Source organism: Epinephelus fuscoguttatus, linkage group LG21 (assembly GCF_011397635.1).
Source record: "Epinephelus fuscoguttatus linkage group LG21, E.fuscoguttatus.final_Chr_v1".
Lineage (NCBI taxonomy): Eukaryota > Metazoa > Chordata > Actinopteri > Perciformes > Serranidae > Epinephelus > Epinephelus fuscoguttatus.
The window spans coordinates 35,979,738-36,000,114 of NC_064772.1; the positions used below are offsets into that span (position 1 = coordinate 35,979,738).

A 20,377-nucleotide genomic window follows, 5' to 3' on the forward strand; every position below is an offset into this window, starting at 1 on the left:
CCTTGACCACCGAAATCGAATCAGTTCAACCTGACGTTAAGTGAACGTTTGAGCTAAATTTAAAGAAATTCCCTTAAGGTGTTCTTCAGATGTATTACATTTACGAGAATGAGAAAGACAACGTCACAGTGACCTTGACCTTTGACCTATGACCATCAAAAAGTAATCAGTTCATCATTGAGTCCAAGTGAATGTTTGTGCCAAATTTGAAGATCGCCAGTACGGAGGAATAAAAAAACAAACAAGAAGCAACAAGGAGCTCTATTCATTTTTTATTTCCAACAATATCAAACCTTACATGAATTCTGTCACTTGACCTTTGTCAACATCGACTCGCCCAAAATCAGAACAATTAAGACATCTTACTTTTCACCGCTCTGTCACTGAAGTCCAAGAGTGTAATGAGGAAAAACACACACTCTCTCACACACACACACACACACACATCTTGACAGCAGTTAGGCAGAGAGCAGATCAAAAACACAGACAGAGAGGTCAAACACTCCTCACGGCCGGGATCAGGCCATGAGGCCAAACACATCGGGACCAGTGAACCTGGAAACACTGACAGATGAACACACAGGTTTTATATGTGACGTTATCCTCATGCAAAGACATTCAGGACGAGATCTCTGCAGGAGAATTAGGCATTGATGTGCATTCATGTGCTGTCGGGATCATTGGATGTACTGCACACTTTTACCACCAGGTATCACTTTAACTCATCGTTGGTACCACACATGACGGCGACCATCTGAGCTCAGGGTTTATTAGAGCTTTGTCTATAAGTGACGTACAGAGCTCTGATTGGAGGAAACTACGTCAACTGCAAGTTAGTCCGAGTGGGCGGAAGTTAGCTACGCAGACCAGCCTCTTATTGGGCGGAACGAGCCACCCGCTGAAGTCACGCCCTACCACCTCCGGTTGTGTAGCAGTTTTCAACCGTTTTCAACACGTCCTTTACTAACTTTTGCGGTGTTTGATCTTGCTTGGATGTAGCCATTTTTCTGCCATGGTTCGCGTCCTGTAGGCGATATTTTTGTGGGCGTGTTACACCAAAACCTGTTTCCCCCCGGCAATATTTTTGCAAGCACACCGTTGCTGTGGCACTGCCCAGAACGACTGTGATTGGTTGAAAGAAATACAAGCAGCTGGGGCGTTTTTTTCTCCAATCTTAAAGTGAGAGTCGGCGCAGCCAGACCTTTCTTTTCTTGAGAAAGGTCTGGTGAGCGAGACTAACTGCCGGTCAACTCTAGTTTTGTACCGAAGGCTTTCGTCAAATATTAAAAGAAAAACAATTAAAAAATGTTTAAATCACCAATTTTTGGGTGTTGTTGTGGATCTTATCACGTCTGCTAGTAAAATACTTTTAGAAACTGAGTGTGCTTAAAGTATAACTTTAAATGCTTCACACAATGTTCCAGCAGTGAAACATTAATGTGTTTGGCACGGCAGGTTCACATTGGGTTCACACACACACACACACACACACACACACACTTTTGAAACCTGAGCGAACTGATTTCTTTTGGAAACGTGCAAGAAAAGACAATGAATAGCTTGGCAAGAAATTGCAAATTGCAATGCAAATTGAATGAAAATTGCAAAAACTGACCCCCCCCTGAAAAAAAAAAAAAATTTAAATAAAAAACAGGAAAAAATGATGAGGAAAAAAGTATTTCTAAATATTATAATTATATTTTTACATTTCTATTTGAGAAAAAAAAATTTCTCTCTCAACAAATATAATTGGCACTTTTTTCAGGCCATTTCCTTGTTTGTTTTTTACTATTTTTCAAGACATTTTTCCGTAACTTTAACTAATTATTTGCTAATTGTTTGGTTATTTCTTGTAAAGCTGCTCATTGCCTTTTGTGTGTGTTTTCAAAAGGAATTGGGCCAGTTTGTTCAGGTTTTAAAGGGTTAATTATTATACTATTATACTGTTGATACTCCCTCCTTTTTCCTCCTATTGTTATCTCCTAGGTAGGAGACATTATCACCTACAAATGTGATGTTATCTCCTACATATGTGATATTATCTCCTAGGCGTGAGAGATTCTCTCCTACATATGGGATGTTATCTCCCTCATACAGGACAGTATCTCCTAGGTAGGATATATTATTTCCTTTACATGGGATATTATCTCCTGGGTTGGATGTTATCTCCTAGGTAGGAGATATTGTTTTGTACATGTTATCTCCTAGGTAGGATATACTGTTTCCTTTACATGGGATATTATCTCCGAGGTTGGAGATATTATCTTCTTTGTTGGAGATATTAAACTTTAACCTTTATTCGGTGTGTTTTAACAGTGACAAAGCTGTGCAAAATGACAAGCTGAGTGCACAATACAAAGGACACTGAAAGTTCAGCAAAATGCAGGAAATAATAAATGGTTTTACCTTTTTCAGTTAACTAACTACAAATATCTGATGTTCCACATCACATGCTGCTGTTGTTCTGCAGCAATAATGAATCTATAGAAAAAAAACAGCAAAAATAGCAAAATTATTTTTTAAAAAAAACTTAGAGGTAAATTCAGGTTTTGGCCAATGTTGCCAGCAAAATAAATAAATAAATAATGACCTTGCCTGTCAGGGTGTTTTCTTACTTTTAGTTTTAAGTTAAACTTCTGTTTAGACATCAGGGAAATCAGTCGTTAGGAACCTCCCTTATTGAGAACCTGCGACTTCTTCTTTGGTCTTTCTTTAGTTTATGTGATGTCTACCAACCCTTTTCAGCTACTGCTACCACATCTCGAATTTCTTATTTCAAAGGTGGTTTTGAATGTATTTGCTTTTTCAGCAAATTGTTGGCCTGCCGATCAGCTGAAGATTTCAAAAACATCAGTTTTAGGCTAAGCTCTGACAGAGTCCTGAACCCAGATGGCACCTGAACCTAAATGGTAGCAACACTCATGTAGTTTCTAGATGGTACTCTAAATAGTCCAGGACGTTCTGTTTCAGTTGATGACGCAGACGTCACTTTGGGTGCTGTCAGTAGATCTCACCTTAGGTGTTAGGGCTTATTTCTTATCGGACAACTCATAAATGTAGGTTTGATTCCTCAGCTGTGTTTGTACATACAACAGTAGTGGGTTATTGGCGAAGAGAGGAACCAAAGTGAGGCGTAGTTGGGTGGGCAAAGTTTAAGGCATAATATACTGTACCCAAAACCTTATGTGGCCGTACCTACTGTTCATTTTCAAATGTTTTGAAAGCCAGTGCGTGCTGATAGATGCAAGCGAACGTTATCGTTGTGTCTGCTTGGTAAAGGACCAATGCACAAAGCGGCACTCTAACTTTGATTTTAAACCATCAGTCACTTGTCACTTTGTGGGGAAAAGCCTCAGCTGGGGGACAGTGGCTGGTGACTTCACACTACGGCTTTAACCAACCAAAGAAAATTTTGATAGACTGGAATTCTACCTACTCATCTACCAACTGATTGGTTGACGGGGGAAAAACCTGCACAGGCTATCTTAAGATTAAATAAATCGCCAGTCCACAACCTGGTGGCGTTACGTGTCCACCAAAGCATTTTTCTTTCCTGTCACAGGACTCGACATTAATACTTGCCCACAGTGAGTTAACCCTCTTTTCAGATGAGTGAAATTTAAATGTGATCTTCTGTAATATGTCAGAAAATGAAATGCATACATTTTACACTTTCCGACTTGACCTGCTTGCGCACGTCCGTCTCACCACTAAGTGTTAAACCGGACTGATGCTATAAATGTGACAAACTGAACACCACAGAAGTTAACGTTAAGGTTAACGATGACTTAACGATTATAACAGTGAAACAAAGACCGACCCTGCTGTACAGGAATCAGTGACTGCATTGTGCGCAGATGAACGGTGTCTGGCTTCGCCCAGAGCTCCCAGCCCATCTGGTAGCAGAGGTTCGGGTGCTGGCGTCGGCACAGAGAGGAAACCAAACACCGTTCATCTGCACACACAGCTTAGCGAAGGGTCAGTTACCAGAAATAAGGGCACAGTGTTTGCCGTTTCTGAACATTAGTCCCCTTTGTGACTTCAGCCCTTCTTACGTGACTCAATCCCCCAATCCCAAATGGATCCCTTACAGACTCACTGACTCGAGCCCTAAGCCCTTACAGACCTAGGACCAATTCCATTTCTTCCCCTTAGCCCTAGTCTTGGCCCTTCCCCTTGGTTCTGCGCGTTCACGTGAGGGGAAGTGGTGTCCCAATTCTCTGTCAGGTTAGCTCTTAACCTGACCAAGACAAGGGCTAAGGAGAAGAAATGGAATTGGTCCTAGGTCTGTAAGGGCTTAGGGCTCGAGTCAATGAGTCTGTAAGGGATCCATCTGGCACTGGGGGACTACGTTACCCTGTGCCAGACTGGACTCAGAAGAGACCGCTAACACGAACTGGACCCCTCCATCGTATCACGTGGGACAAAGACAACACAGAGTGTGCAGGAGCTGAAATAACATCATCAAAAATGAACGGCAGGTGGAAATGAGTGCTAACTTCAGCAAGCAAAGCACTAGCCTCTAGAGTGTTATAGGACTAAACAGCGCAACACATCCTCCCAAATAATTAATATTGTACTAAACACGACATGAGACTCAAATACCTAATGACTGACACCAAAAACTAAATAGACTCGTCCAAAAAAGGGCCAACAAGGGCTTGTGTACAATACTGTATGACACTCTCTAGTCAGTCACCACAGAAGTGGACAGTCTTGTCGCAACATTCTGAACCAAAACTCACCAAAAACAATGTTATTGTCACTTGGAAATGAAAAAAATATGCACTATATCTGTCATATTATTACAGTTCCTTACACAGAAATTAAAGAGAAACTTAAGACTTAACAGCTGATATACTGGTTAGCTTCGCAAAAGCCTGGTGATCTTTAAACTATGCTTGTGTTCATAAAATGAAAGTTGACAGAGAAACCTTTCTCCACCATGTGACAAACACCTGGAGAAGTGAAACAGCACACCTACAAACACAGGAAGGGGAAATCACTACACGGACAGAATATGAGGCACCAAGAGCCAGTTACAGTGAGCATGCAGAGGCATAGAAATACCAAAACAGCTTTAGTTCACTTCACACACACACGCATACACACTCACCCTCTTTCTTGGCCTAGGTGCTATGATATTAAAGGCTGAGGGTTAGAGTGTGTTCTTCTGTGTCCATGCCAGCTGGCGATTAATTGGGTGAGGAAGAGACATGGGGTCCATGTCTTTGCCCCAACACAATGGAGGATGACGGGGGACCTCAGAGCTGAAAGACTCACATGTTTGGACAGAGTTCCAATGATAGACTCCGCAGGATTTAAGTGTCCATCTTCAGGAAGACAAATATGTCCTCTTCAGTCCAGCTTTTATTTTCACAGGATCAACAACATTCAACCTGTGGTTTTGTCCAGAATTAATCTTCCCTTTGTCCTTTTGCACATTATCAATATCATGACCCAACTCACGCTGCTCAGTTCCTCATTTTCAGTCGGTCACTACTTACTCATGACCCAGGTTGAAAGCTGCATCACAAACACATCCTTGTCCAGCTCTTGAGCAAAGACTCAAGTTTGGTCCAAAACACTTTGTCCCTCTTCCCCTTCATCATCCTCAGTCACATCAGTTGGCAGGTCAAAGCTCAAAGGCAGGGAAGCAGGAGGCTTCAGGCTCTGCCACCTCTGACAGGTAGTGGATGGCCCCCGCCATACCTGAGAGGAGAAACATCCATTACTGCCAGCCACTCAAACAGAAGATACATTTGTGCGAATGCGATGTCAGAAATGTAGAAAACATGTGTATCAAGTCGATTCAAATAACTCGTTCACATTCTTAAGAAACCTAATCTGAAGCTCAACTCTGATAATTGCCAACTGATTTTGTGAAACATGTCATATTTCTAATCTTTTGTCGTGTTTAACTTGCGTGTTTCAAAGACATCTGCGTGTTGTGAACATAACAGAACACAATATGAATCAAAACTGTAATTTCTAATGACGACAGCAGGTGGGCGGCCTCGTGGGTCACCCGGTGCAGCTGGAGGTACAGTAAGGCGAGGCCTGGAGTGAAGACAGCACACTGGGGATCAGTGATAGGCTGACACTGACACATGGAATTACCATGTCTTCAGTTTTATCGTGCTGACAACTAGTGATGGCCAAATGAAGCCTCATGAAGCATCTTTGTTATTTTATGAGCCCACTAGATGGCGCTTTTTGTTCAACAAAAGGTTGAAAGCACACTGAATTGCCATTCCCATTCTTTGAGCCTCTCTCTTTAAACCATGAGCGCCATCTAGTGGGCTCAGAAAATAAAGACAGTGCTTCATGAGGCTTCATTTGGCCATCACTAATGACAACCAATATTTATGTCTATTTTTTATTTAGGAGAGGTAGTCACACGCACATCCATATTACCAGGTGCCGAGTAGAAAAGACGTGATCAGGATGAAAGAAAAGACTCGCAACACTGTAGCTGCTCCCAATAAAAAAAATATATATATACTTTATTCTATCATCATAGTATAAAAGGACCACGTTTCAAGCCTACCGGCTCTTCATCGGGTCACTTGTGTTGAGACATCTCAGCTGGTCACATTTATAAAATTAGCGGGCAACACCCATGGGTGTGATCAACACATCAATACACACACAATCAATCCATATAACAACAAATACATCACAAAAATATTAGAAATAGGGGTTAATCCCGCATAGAAGTCAGCCTTAATGGTCCTGAAAAAACAAAATAACAACCATTGACAGCAGTAACTCCTTAAAAAGGAAACACAGAGAGGGGGCTAATAATAAATCTAATCTAAAGCCTCATGATATGTGCGAAGTGTTAGAGCAAATCTCTCTGTAATCACATAGCTTAACTTTATCTCAGATGAGGACAATAATAACGTCACTATTCAAAGTAAGTAAACAAAAGAAGGAATAGCAAAAATATGTAGAAAAAAAGAAAATATACGAAAGAGCAACCATAATATTACCCCAAAAAAATATAGAAAAATACTGTTGTGAACATAACAGAACACAATACAAATCAAAACTGTAATTTCTAATGATGACAACTAGTGATGGCCAAATGAAGCCTCATGAAGCATTTTCTTTATTTTCTGAACCCACTAGATGGTGTTCATGGTTTAAAAAGAGAGGCTCAAAGAATGACAATAAAAGCACACTATGCTTTCAACCTTTTGTTGAACAAAAAGCGCCATCTAGTGGGCTCAGAAAACAAAAAAAATGCTTCACGAGGCTTCATTTGGCCATCACTAGAAGCAGGAGTAGATTTTGTTTGTACCTACTAAAACATCGGAGCTACTGACATATTGATGAATGCTGAAATACCAGTAAATTTCCTTCTGTGATCAATATACACACATTTGCTCTGCTCATGTGCCTATCAGCAGAGAGAAGTAAGACGAGTCAGGTTAAAAAAGACTGGCTCAACATAACTTCATGTTACTAGTCAGCTGGTCGCCAAGCAGCTGATGAATGAACCACAGATAAAGCATGACACTTATGACGACCCTATTGTTCAGTAATAAACGTTTCAGTCTTCCTATTTATAAGAGTCCGTGTTGGTTATCATGAGAGCACTTACTCCGATCAGTCAGTAAAAGACGACGTTGATTATTTTATAAAGCATTAAACTAAGTAGTATTTTGTGTCTCCATAAGCCGTTGATTAGACCCCCTGCTTCTGTGCAGTCAGTGGTTCGTTTCTACTGAAAGGAGCTTTTCTGCAGTGTTATGCTGCCAGTAGTATTCTTAGTTCTGTCTTTACAGCTTAGTGAAAAGCCTCTCTTAACTTCACACTCATAGAATTACACAGGGTGCTGTATACCTAGGATGAAAAGGTAGCAGCAGCAGACTGTGTGAATAAATGTTTGTAACACAAATTACAGGTCTGCCATTACACTGAACAAAAATTAAAACGCAACGTTGTTTTTTGCTCTCGTTTCTTCACAGGTGTAAGTTCAAGAGCTACGATTCTTTTATGCACTCAAACGATGTATTTCTCTCAAGTTTTGGTCTCAACTTTGTTAAAGTCCACCTAAGTGAGCACTTCTTCTTTCACAAGACAATCTATTTAGGTGTGACATATCAAGATGCTGATTACAGAGCATCATTACTACACAGGTGAACCTCGGGATGGTCACAATCAGTATCAGATTTGGTGCTTTAATCACCAAATGAACGACTGATCTATCTGCTCATGTTGATGTTGTGAACAGAGTGCCCCATGGTGGCGGTGGGGTTATAGCAGTGATGGCCAAGTGAAGCCTTACGAAGCATTTTCTTTATTTTCTGAGCCCACTAGATGGCGTTCATGGTTTAAGGAGAGAGGCTCAAAGAATGGAAATTCAGTGTGCTTTCAACCTTTTGTGGAACAAAAAGCGCCATCTAGTGGGCTCAGAAAATAAAGAAAATGCTCCATGAGGCTTCATTTGGCTATCACTAGGTTATAGTAAGGACTGGCATCACAGAGAACAAAAACAGATGGATTTTATTGATGATGGTTTGAAGGTACAGATACTGTGGCAAAATCCAGAAACCCACTGTGGTTCCATTCATCCACCGCCATGACCTCATGTTGCAGCATGATAATGCACTGCCACATGTTGCAAGGATCTCTACACTACTCCCGGGAGCTGAAAACATCCCGGCATTTGCATGGCCTGCATCCAAACAGACATTAAGCATGCATGGGACGCTCTGGGTCAGCGTGAATTACAGCGTGTTCTAATTCCTGACAATATTCAGCAACTTCACACAGCCACTGAAGAGAAGTGGACCAACATTCAACAGGCCTCAATCAAAAACCTGATCAACTCTGTGTGACAAAAGGCGTCACACCAGATTGTGACTGATTCTTTGGGGTATCTGTGACTAAAATAAAAATGCATTTCTAGTGCTAGTCATGTGAAATCCTAACAAACGTCTTTGAAAAAATGGCACATTATCAGTCTTCATTTATTGTGACCACCCAAAGACACACCTGTGTGTAATGATGCTGTTTAATCAGCATATTGATGTCACACCTAGTGATGGCCAAATGAAGCTTCACTAGTCACACCTGTCACTAGTCACACCTGTCAGGTGAATGGATTATCTTGGAAAAGAAAAAGTGCTCACTGACATGGATTTTAACAAATTTAACAAACAACAAAAATTTGAGAGACATGTATCTATTGTGCATTAAAAGTCTTAAGCCCAGTTCAGACCAAAGATTCGTTACAAGACAAGTTGAACGTGCAACTACTTGCAATGTGCCGTTCTGTAGTATGGCCAAATGAAGCTTCATGAAGCATTTACTTTATTTTCTGAGCCCACTAGATGGCACTTTTTGTTCAACAAAAGGTTGAAAGCACACTGAATTGCCATTCTTTGAGTCTCTCTCTTTAAACCATGAGCGCCATCTAGTGGGCTCAGAAAATAAAGAAAATGCTTCATGAGGCTTCATTTGGCTGTTACTACCATTCTGCAACATTCCTAAACTATTTCGTCTCGTCACAAATCTTTGGTCTGAACTGGGCTTTGGATCTTTTACTTCAACCGGTGAAATATGAGAGCGAAGACAAAAGTGTTGCATTTAAATCTCTGCTCTTTGTACACTGATTCAATCGATGGGGCGCGTGCAGGGGAAGGAAATATCAGAGCAGTTTATCATCAGTCTGGTGGAAAGCTGAAAGATAAATATTTGATACCTTCAAAAAGAGAGTAGGGTCTGTCTGGGATGCGACAGCCGTGGGTCCCATAGGCCAAACACCACTCAGCAAACTGGAGGAAGGAAATATGAACATGTTTATATACCTCCTTCTGCACGTCTGAGAAAATGTGAAGAAAATTATACATCAAATAACTTCATTAAGTCAGAGCCACCAACAACACATTCAGTGCCCATTAAATGTAATTTATTCCAGCATCAGAACATCTACTGTCTTTAAGCTGATCATTTCAACTTCTGCACCGAAATCTAACTCATTTTGGGGAGGAGGACTTGAAATATCATTCCATCCAATCAACAGACAGTAAACCATCAAAGCTAACGATTGTTAATGGTAAGGAAATGTACATTTCACTGCAGTCCTGCTGTAAAATACAATACAGCTGCTTCATAACAGAAATAATAAATTCAGTTAAACAGTGTCAAGGCTGTTTGGTCGCAACAGGAAACTGAAATAATGTACTGTTAAACAACTTGAACTCTGATGAAGGTGCACGACATGAGCAGCTTACAAGGCTGTTACACAAAAAACATTATGCAACTCATTATTTATTTATTTTTTACCATTTTACGAATATCTCAACCTTTAGCTGACAAAAATGTTAAACACTGCCACTTTAAATAGAACTTAAAGGGTTTTTTTGGGGAGTTTTTCCTTATCCACTGTGAGGGTCATAAGGACAGAGGGATGTCGTATGCTGTAAAGCCCTGTGAGGCAAATTGTGATTTGTGATATTGGGCTTTATAAATAAAATTGATTGATTGATTGATTAACAGACTCAGCATCACACTCCTATAACGCTACCAGACTACTGATGTGTGCATCCATTTTAAGGGTGCTGCTTGTTGTTATTTATGTCATGTTAATTCATTCTAAAGGCCCGAACGTACTCGGGTGGAACGTAATGTCCGCAAGCCCTGTGCGCGCAAAGCTCAGATTTTATGACCACGCTCTGTGCACCAGTGACTGCTCGGCGTGTATTTTTCCCATCGCGGGGATTTTTCACGGACATTTTTACAGGAAACTACAACGCAGAAGTGCGCTTGACTATGGAAGCCCGAATGACTGCGGACATTCCTCGCGGAGTCCGTTCTGCGTATGTTCCGCCCGAGTATTTTCGGGCCTTAACATAGTCGGCATTTAGAGATGGCCAAATGAAGCCTCATGAAGCATTTCCTTCATCACACTGCCATTCTTTGAGCCTCTCTCTAAACCATGAGCGCCATCTAGTGGGCTCAGAAAATAAAGAAAATGCTTCATGAGGCTTCATTTGGCCATCACTACTGGCATTTTTAAATTCCTAACCATCACCTAACAATGATGAAGCTGCCGGCGTCACATGATTACGTCTGATGCTGCGTAACTGCTTGTTCACACTCTATGCGTTCAAGCATTTCTACAACTGGCCCAAGTATGTTTTCAAATCAGTGACTCTTGCTCGTGTTGTTTTTTGTACTCCCAGTTCGGTAAATCATGATGCTGTAACTTGTTCCTACCTTGCAGACGCGGTACAGGTATTTCTTCTCCTGCGTGAGCTTGTAAAGGGACAGGAAGGCGTAGCCGTTGCCAGCGGTGCCATGACAGATGCCGTAGCCTTTCCTGAGCAGGCCTCGCTGCCAGATCACCTCAGCACAGTCTGCAGCCTCCTTCAAGTACTTCTCCTCTTTAAACACCTGGGGAGACACAGATGAAGCAGAATGAATCGTCAAACCTGGAACACAGGAAGAGCTCACAACAACCGCTGTTCTTGCAAATCGAAGTCATGACAGACGTCGCTGCTCATTCCTTGTGGCATCAGTCAGGATTTGTCATCTTCTATAATTTTGTCTACTTTGGACCAGGTAGTCGTCTGATCTGCTGAAATCACTGTTTCAAAACAACAATACTTTTTTTGGCATCAGAACCAGAAGGAGTCACAACCCTCGAATCATTTAAGCCACACCAGATATAAAAACATCGCTGACAGAATGGTTGGTGTGTTGTATCTCTCCCTGGAGGACAGATAAGAGCTGAGCCCACAGAAAAGACTGAATGCTCCCACATGCCCACACCTCATTAGAAGGTAATAAATAGGGCTGAACGATTAATCCAATTCAAACAGACAAGGTCGGAAACACCTGCTCCTGTGGGTTTCACGTGCCCACACACTGCACTGCGCTCCATGTGACATATGTGAAGGAGAGTAGGTAAAGAAAAAAACTGGTAAAATGCCACTCACATATTTACATATTACATTGTTGTAAGAGTAGTGAGGCCCTTTGTGTGCAAGGCAAGCGTGTGGTAGACCAACAGACAGACATTGTCCAGTGTTTCCTTTTCACACATGTAGCACACAGCAGGAGAGGCTCTGTGTCATAGGGCTCTGCAATATAACCACAAATCAATATCGTGATTAATTGAATATTTTACCTCGATTATGATTAAGGAACGATTATTACCTCCGCCAAGGAGGTTATGTTTTCGCCGGCGTTGGTCTGTTTGTCTGCAAAATAACTCAAAAAGTTCTTAACGGATTTTGATGAAATTCTCAGGAAAGACAAGGAACAATAGGACAAGGAACAGAGGATAAAATTTTGGTGGTGATCGGTTGAAGCGAAGTGGATAAAATAATAAAATGGCGGGAAATCTGAGCTGCGCTCTCCGAGTGCTTTTCTAGTTTTGAAATGAAAACGTCCTGCAAGAAAGGTCACATTTTGGTTTTAATGTCAAAAGCAAGTTCCCTAAAAAGCTAGATAATAAATAACTTGCATTCCTTACAAACAAAATCAATTATTTTAGATATTGCCATGTGAAAATTGAAAAATAACCTGCATCTCTTCAAAAGGTTTTAAGTTCTCTAAAATGGTATAAAATAAATAATTTGCATCTCTTGCAAACAAAATACATTTTTAATACTGTCATGTCAAAAGTAGAAAACTATAACTTACATCCTTTGTAAACATTTTTTTTTAAATTATGGCATGTCAAAAATAGAAAACTAACTTCACTGCTTCAAAAAGGTCACACTTTAGATTTAAAATGAAAATCAAGATCTCTAAAACAGCATAAAATAAATCATTTGCATCTCCTACAAACAAAATAAATTTAAAACATTATCATGTGAAAAGAAGAAAATAACTTGCATATCTCTTTAATAACTTAATGCAACTTCCAACACAAACTAGCCCGCCTCCTGCTGATGTCAACACAGACCTGTTGTTCACAGTGTAGCATCATCAGGAAAACAATAGGGTGCAACTTCTGATGTGATGATAATGAGTTTACTGCGATCTTTCGTCCCAAGGAAGATGTTTTCCATTGTCCCCGCGACGCTGTTATTCCGGAGCTGTGCTTTTTAACCTGCTCAAAATTGATCTGACGCAACGCAAAAACATCGGCCACTGCCATCGGTGAGTGTCATCGTATTTGCGATAGGCCTACAGCAGTAAACAAGGTGACTATCAGCTGATAGATTGGTGCATCCCTAAAATAAATTCATTCATTTCATAACAACATGTGAGTGTGGGCTACATGAAAGATGAGTTTATATGTTGACTGTATCCACTGTTGTGTTGGTCACTGATTTACTGCTTGTGTATGTGAATAATAGACGATAAGGAATGTCTTTAAAAAAAAACTGCTGAATCGTAATACAGATCTAAAAAAATATCACAATTAATTAGATTATTTCCCCACACTGTTCAGGCTCAGTAATAAATCTGATCCAGAGAAAATCGTTGCCGTTACATTTAATAAGGGAGCTGACAGATGACCTGTCAGACATGTATGAAGCTGCTGAGATGAACGCAGACACGGAGTGAACGCAGTGGGAAGCTGACAGCATTTCTGATTGGATGTGATGATAAAAGCCGGCCTCCTGCAGCACTGTGAGGCCTGTGATGGCTTCAAACAGGAAGCAGAGCTTTGAACAGCAGCAGCCTGTGTTCATGGAGAGAAAGGGACAGAGAAGGACACAGACTGCAACCTCAAAAAATGTGTTATCAATTAGTTGATAGAATTAATTACTGTGATAACTGATTAGTCCTCCAGTCATTTATCAGGCAAAAACACCAAACATATTTAATCCATTGATAAATGATGAAAAATTGTTAGTTGAAGCCGTAAACACAACCTCAGCCGCATTAAGTAAAAGACTGATATGTCACAATCACGCTCAAGTGTTCTCACAGCAGCATTTACAAGTGGACCAGATCAAATGCCTTGTGTGAGAAAGCTGCTCTTGATTGGTCAGAATTTCCATGTGGGAAAAATCCAGGAAGTAAAGCAAACATTGAAGAAGAGTACACTTGCAAGATAAATGTGACACTTTCTAATGTCACAATGGAGGGACAACTACGCAGGTTGATTTTAGCGCTGCTCATCGTGGACTATATTGCTGTCATTGTTCATTTTAGTCAAACCATACAGTTTGAAAACGAGGCGCGGCTCCAACTAGAAAACAATGTTTTGATGCATTGGATGTGCTGAATGTGCATATTAAGGCAGTACAGGAGGAGGTGCACATTAATAATCCTCCAGGACTGGAACATGCTCATGTTTAACCCAAACAATGTGTCATGTGACTGCAGTTGCTTCACATCCAGGTCGGAACACCTTCTCACCACAAACCAACCGCACCAGAGTTCCTTTGGAACCGGACTGAGACCACCTCTTCAAGAAGGTCTCAGTCTGGTTGTTTTGAGTGCGACTGCTGTGTTCACACCTGTACAAACGAACCGCAGTGAGGAGGGAACCGAATTTGAGTCTGATTGAACTGAACCAAACAGGGCAGGTGTGAAAGCAGTCTTAGAGACTGAAAGGTTTAACGCCATCCCAGAGCAGGTGTGCTGTCCTGTATATGGAGAGTTAATGATGTACCTTTTTGAGTAAAATGACCTCTATTTATGTTGAAAAATTTGAGTTTTGTTTCAGAGGGGGAACCTTTTTTGTGTCTGAATGTCTTTGCCAGGCCTGAGATACAAGGCTGAGTATTTTGTTTAATGGACTGAGCAGTAAAATAACCGTAATTTGGTTTGGTCACTGCAACGTCACTGTAAACCCATGAGGGTTCGGCACGTTTGTGCGCAAGACAAAATCAAATCAATCATCCATTCTCATACTTTTTACTTAAATGCAGATTAAATATGTATCTGACACACAACTTAGTTTTCTTCATCTAAATACTGAAGGTCTGTATTCAAACTATTAAGCTGATAACCTTGTGAAATAAAGGAGTCTGAGTGGGAGAATGCGACTCCTGAAACTGTCTTGACACGATCAGCTATAGATCAGATGTATCACTCTGGATTTGTCAGAACTACAGAAACACTCGGTCCATTCGTGGTGCAGTGTTGTCACAGAGTGATGCTCCTATCAGCTCATAAACAATCTTTGAAGATGACACAAACTCACACAGAAACCCGACAACAGTCAGGTTTAATTTCAGCCTGACATCAAGTTACTCACATAATAAACCTGAACTGGTGACAGCTGATATATTAAGGGAATCATTACCTTGGGAGCTTGGCTAATTTTGCAAACTCACCAGTGCAATTAAATCATTTTCTGCTGCAGTGTGTAGCCTGACTGTCACCAGAGAAAATCGTTCCAACAACAGCAGGCTGAGGTGGACAGAAGAGCAGAGAGGACGTGAAGATCAGATTTTGATCTGCTTTGTTCTAGATGATACTGATCCATTAAAATATGTCTGGGTGGACTCCAGATAATGGTCCTCAGGGTCAGCTCTAGACATCTCCAGTAAATGGAACAAACAGGCGACAGAGGCAGGAAAGTCTGGAGCTGCTCCATCGACAATGAATGGTGAAAGATGCTCTAGATGACACTGAGAGAACCCAGGGGAATGCAGGTACATTTTAGGTTTCAGAGCTGAGAACACTACAGCAGAATAAAGCTCCTTCAGGTATAAAAAAGGCTCCAGACTTTATAATCGATGCTATCACAAGTTTGAGACCTTAGCCCTGTTTCCACTTTCAGTCCAGCACCTCTGGAACCAGCAGTAAGCCTTCAGACATGGTACCTAGACCCTGGGTGTGTTCAGACAGTCCTCTTAAATGTGGACGGGGTTGTTGTCACTCACTGCTCCGTCCAGCACTCGCTGTATTTCCTCATCAGCGGTGACACAGATGGAAGTCTGCACCTGGTTTATCGTCCACAGAATGAAGCTGCACGCCCACATTTTCACAACAAAATAGAACAGGCTGCAGTGAGAGTCTCTCTCCATGGGAAATTTAAAAATAGCAGCTTTGTGCATTTAGTCCTTCTCAGGCAAGCTCAGGGGTTTAGTGTTGCTGTAGCCCACAGGAAGTGAGGATTAGAATATATGACCTTCACATAATCCGCTCCAAATGAATCTATATTTTTAAAGTCATTACTAAAAGTGTGTGTCATATAAAAACTAAAGTGATGGTCAAAGTTGTCACAGTGAAATTTAAGGTGTGCTGATGGATTCACGTCATCAACTCATGCATTGAGCAACATTACAAGTTAACGTTCCACCTTAAAAGTCTCCGGCAGTCGGCCCAGTGAATGAAGTTATTTTTTCTCAGACTCCAGCTGCTGTGAGAGGCAGCAAAACATCCTTTCATTTTATAGTTACAGTTTACTAATAAAACTCTCCACAGTATGAACAGTGGTTACATGAGCCTCAAAACCAGACACAACTCAGCCCTGAGCAGAGTGACCGTCCTCTACTGACCAATCAGACTGCAGTGTTCACAGCTCCACCTTTTAGTACCAGATCTGTGTGCTAGGTACCCCAACAGAGGGGGGACCAAACATGGGGACGCTAAGGAACGCTTCTGTTGGTACCATCCACAACTTTTTACAGTGGAAATGTACATAAAGTGTAGTGAACTGAACTGAACCGTCCTGCTCGGTGGAAACGGGGCTTTACTTCTCTGGTTTCTGGCTTTATGAGAGAGTAACTCATGTTCACAAATATTAATCTAACTTTTCAATGCCATGGAAATAATATATTGGAATCTGTAATCTTGGTAGTCTCGCCACCAGACAATCAGAGATCTCCGCCTTCTGATAGTCTGGGGACACTCCTTTCTAAAGTGTGTTTAACACACCGGAGAAAACAGCCAGCAACAAAGCAACGCCTCCTGCATTTTTGAAAAGGACACGCCTTCCCAGAAATGTGCGCTCCTCCTTTTCTCGTCAACAAGGAAACAAACACACAGAGAGCTTGAAAATGGATGCCGAGAGATTTAACTCCGTTTTATTTTTAACGTGTGCTCAGTCCACGAGATTGTGGAAATGACTAGGACTATGTTCACAAGCACAAGAGTTCAGTGAGCCACCGAAGGACCACTGAACGTAGGGAGTTTTTGAACACTGAAATTGTATCCGCCCATCTAAACAAATTCAGGGAGAAAGTCATCAGTCTTAAGTTAAGCAAAGCGTCCAAAGACTGACTTGTGAGTCTATAATTTTGGTGGTGTTCCCCTTTAAGATGAGCAAATTAATCATATAGCTAGGATACTGAAAAGCCATGTCATGTGGCATTCCTTTATTTCCTGCGCTATTAGTGCTGCGTTCCTGTGACGGAGACAATTCCATGTTTAAAAAGTTTGTAATCTCTCGTTGTAATAACAGATACCCAACATTATTGCTCGGTGAAACAACAACTGTCAGACATGCTCATGTTCTCTGAAACCGAATCAGTATTTGGTGTGTAACACCAGCTTTAAACACACACTAGAGCTGCAGCAGCTTACCTGAAACCTTCACAGACAAACCACATGATTGAAATGCTTCTGGTGCAACAACAAACGAGAGCTGTGTTGTGTGTTCTGTTAACAGTGAGACAGTGATAAGCAACCATGTCTCCCATTGTGCTTTGTTCTCTGTGTGGTGCCAAAGAGTCTCTGTGTTAGTGAGAGGAATGAAAATGCCGGAATAGCAGTGCATTAGCTGCCAAGTGGCTCCCTAATGGGCCAAGAAAAGAAGAAATTAGCCCACAATGCATTACTGCAGTATGCATGTGTGTGTGTGTGTGTGTGCACAGCAAGGTTATTAAAATGAAGGATTGCTGGTGGTTAGTCAGGAGGGAAGAATTCATATTCTGCCTTTGTCATAATCTCCTCACAAGTTCAGCAGTGACAAGATAAAGTGTGTGTTGAATAAAAACGATTAACAACTTTTACAAGTGTTGTCTTGAAAGTGGCAGCTGCACATGCCAACATATCTGGAGCAGTGTGATGTCCATGCAGTGCAGAGCCGTGCCACAGGGGGCCAGTGTCGGACAGGATGGTTTCACACAGCAGCAGCTCTCATGTCAGGTCAGTCCAGACAGATTCTGTTTACCGCTGCTTCACTGGTGATGTTACTGCACAATGTGAAGCACACGGCACAACGCATAAGCCAGTCTCACCTTATAAGCCATGATGAACATATGGATGACACCAGGGGCTCCGTGGCACCAGTGAACCAGCCGGTCACTCTCGTTACTCAGCGATGACGGGAAGTTCCCTGAACGGAACCTCTTGTGGCGGATGTAGTCGATGCTGGGACGGACCAGCTCCGACAGGATGTCTGAGTGGACCTTAGCTCCTGGCTGGAGACAGACAGAGACCACGTTAAGTTAAATAATTACTGGTCATCACGGTGAATCATCGCCTTCTTGTAGCTGTAGTCAACTGTGTGTAGACACTGAGACAGCAAAATATATGATAAAATATGTTTGTTTTTTAATGAGGCTGTTCACCTGAGCTCAAGTTAACAGCTGTTCACAATAAACCAAAGTGCAGCCTGCCTGGTGCAGTGCAGGCAGATTGAGATCCACTTCATACTCATTCACAAGCCACATTTTGATCCAATCTTACAAAGAACTGATTTAGCTGAGCAGCCAATAGCACTTCTGTGATGTGTGCCTGTAAGAGTTAGCAGCTCCTCCACTGGCTCTCAGCCCAGGACAACGAGACCCTTCAAACACAAGATGTTAGACCAACAATAAAACACTGACCTACTGATTAATGTCCACTCATCGAGGACGGGTCTCTTGCCAAGTAAATACGCTGAATCACCAGAGAGCTGACTGAAAGGGTCTATGTGGCGAACGTCTGAGCATCAGTGTATCTTAAGATGCGGACACCCCAAACCGACATCAAAGAACTAGCGGCGACGAAAGCCAACTGTTGTGTCGTCTACGTCGCCTCACGTCGCCCTGTGTCAGTTGCATTTGAACACACTACACGGACTACATCCGACAGCCAAGTAGCACGTACGTTCTGCGCCTGCGTGAGAGAGAGTGGAGTGAGAGAGTGGTACATCCTGTCAGCCGAGGGGTTTCCTATCTGTGCAGCCGAGCACCGCAGCACCTCCACGGACTATTACATCCAGACGGTCCCGGTGTTTCCTCCGCAGGCTCCACTTCACTCAGCTGCCCGATAAACCCGCTGCTTCTTCCCACTTTAACCTGAATAACAAACCAGGGCTCGGTGCTCCGGTTGGATCCAAACGGAGAGCCGGGGCTAGCTCAGAGACTAGCGGAGGCTAACTGGCTGTGCTTCCCTCCGGTCATGCTGCGGCTAACGCTCCGCTAGCTGCTCCCAGCTAGCTCCGGTTTGTTATTCAGGTTAAAGTGTGAAGAAGCAGCGGGTCTGTGGGGCAGCTGAGTGAAGTGGAGCCTGAGGAGGAAGCACCGGTTAGCCCCGGTTTCACTACAGGCAGATTCACTCGCTACAGGGGTGAGGAAATAAAACCTGAACAGCCAATCAGAGTGAGCTCTCTCACCGACAAGCTCCGCCACCGATTCAATATGCTCAATCGGCTGAAAAGCAGTTGACACCGACGGCACGGGACACACCGCAAAAACTAGGGTGACAGACGCTCATCCAGCCCGACTGTGGTTGACGACCGACCATTGGCTTGGTGTGTCAGGGCCTTTAAACCCATTCTGACACATTACAATGAATGAAGGAGACCTTTGCCAACGGGGCCTGAAGATTATTATCTGCAATGCAACAAGCAGCCTGTGCTAATATCATAACAGCCAAATACTCATTTAGTTTTATAACTGTTCTCCAATCGAAGAAGATGTCCTCAGAGATGAGATGAAAGAATGAAGATTGGAACATGTCTGATGCTTACTGAAATCACTTGAATCAACTTTTAAAGGCAGTGGACAGAACAAGCATGCCGACTCAGGCAAAATGGCTGGTTTGCAGCCAAAGTGTGGCACTGCCTTCAATCACAGCAGTGTGCTGCTTCAGCCTGTCAAACAAGTCAATACACAGTGAACAGCAGAGCATAGGAATAGATTCTGTTTGAGAGAGAAGTCGTGGGCATGTAAGAAGAGCTATTGATGGACTAACAGCTAGATATCAGCCTCTTCAGCTGAGGTGACATTACACTAGTGGGACTAAAATGTGATCAATATGTGCCTGTCATGTTGCTGTCGTCCAATACAGAACAACTTCTGGCCTGATTAAACTGTTCAATGCAGCTAAATCCACGAATTAAATCCGAATCTTTTAACACTTAAGATAAAAGCTTCATCATAGAAATCGACTTCATCGACTAAACTATTTCCATCAGCAATCAAAGACTGATTAACCAGACTAGCATGGAAGTACTGATATGATCTCTGTCTCTGAGAGAGGCACTCTCTGTTCTCTGTCCTCACTGCAGGGAGCT

The 20,377-nt window shown here is 42.2% G+C and overlaps 1 protein-coding gene across 1 annotated transcript in view; it reads right to left on the bottom strand.

Moving 5' to 3' along the window:
• Positions 1-259: 259 nt before the first annotated feature.
• The window catches only part of lancl2 (LanC lantibiotic synthetase component C-like 2 (bacterial)), a 45,853-nt gene continuing 25,735 nt past the window's right edge, over positions 260-20,377 (bottom strand). The window contains exons 7-10 of the mRNA XM_049565593.1: positions 18,114-18,296; positions 11,233-11,409; positions 9,716-9,788; positions 260-5,712 (exon numbers count right to left, since the gene is read on the bottom strand). Coding sequence (XP_049421550.1) covers positions 5,636-5,712; positions 9,716-9,788; positions 11,233-11,409; positions 18,114-18,296 — 510 coding nt within the window. The 3' untranslated portion in view covers positions 260-5,635. The remainder of the gene's footprint in view (positions 5,713-9,715; positions 9,789-11,232; positions 11,410-18,113; positions 18,297-20,377) is intronic.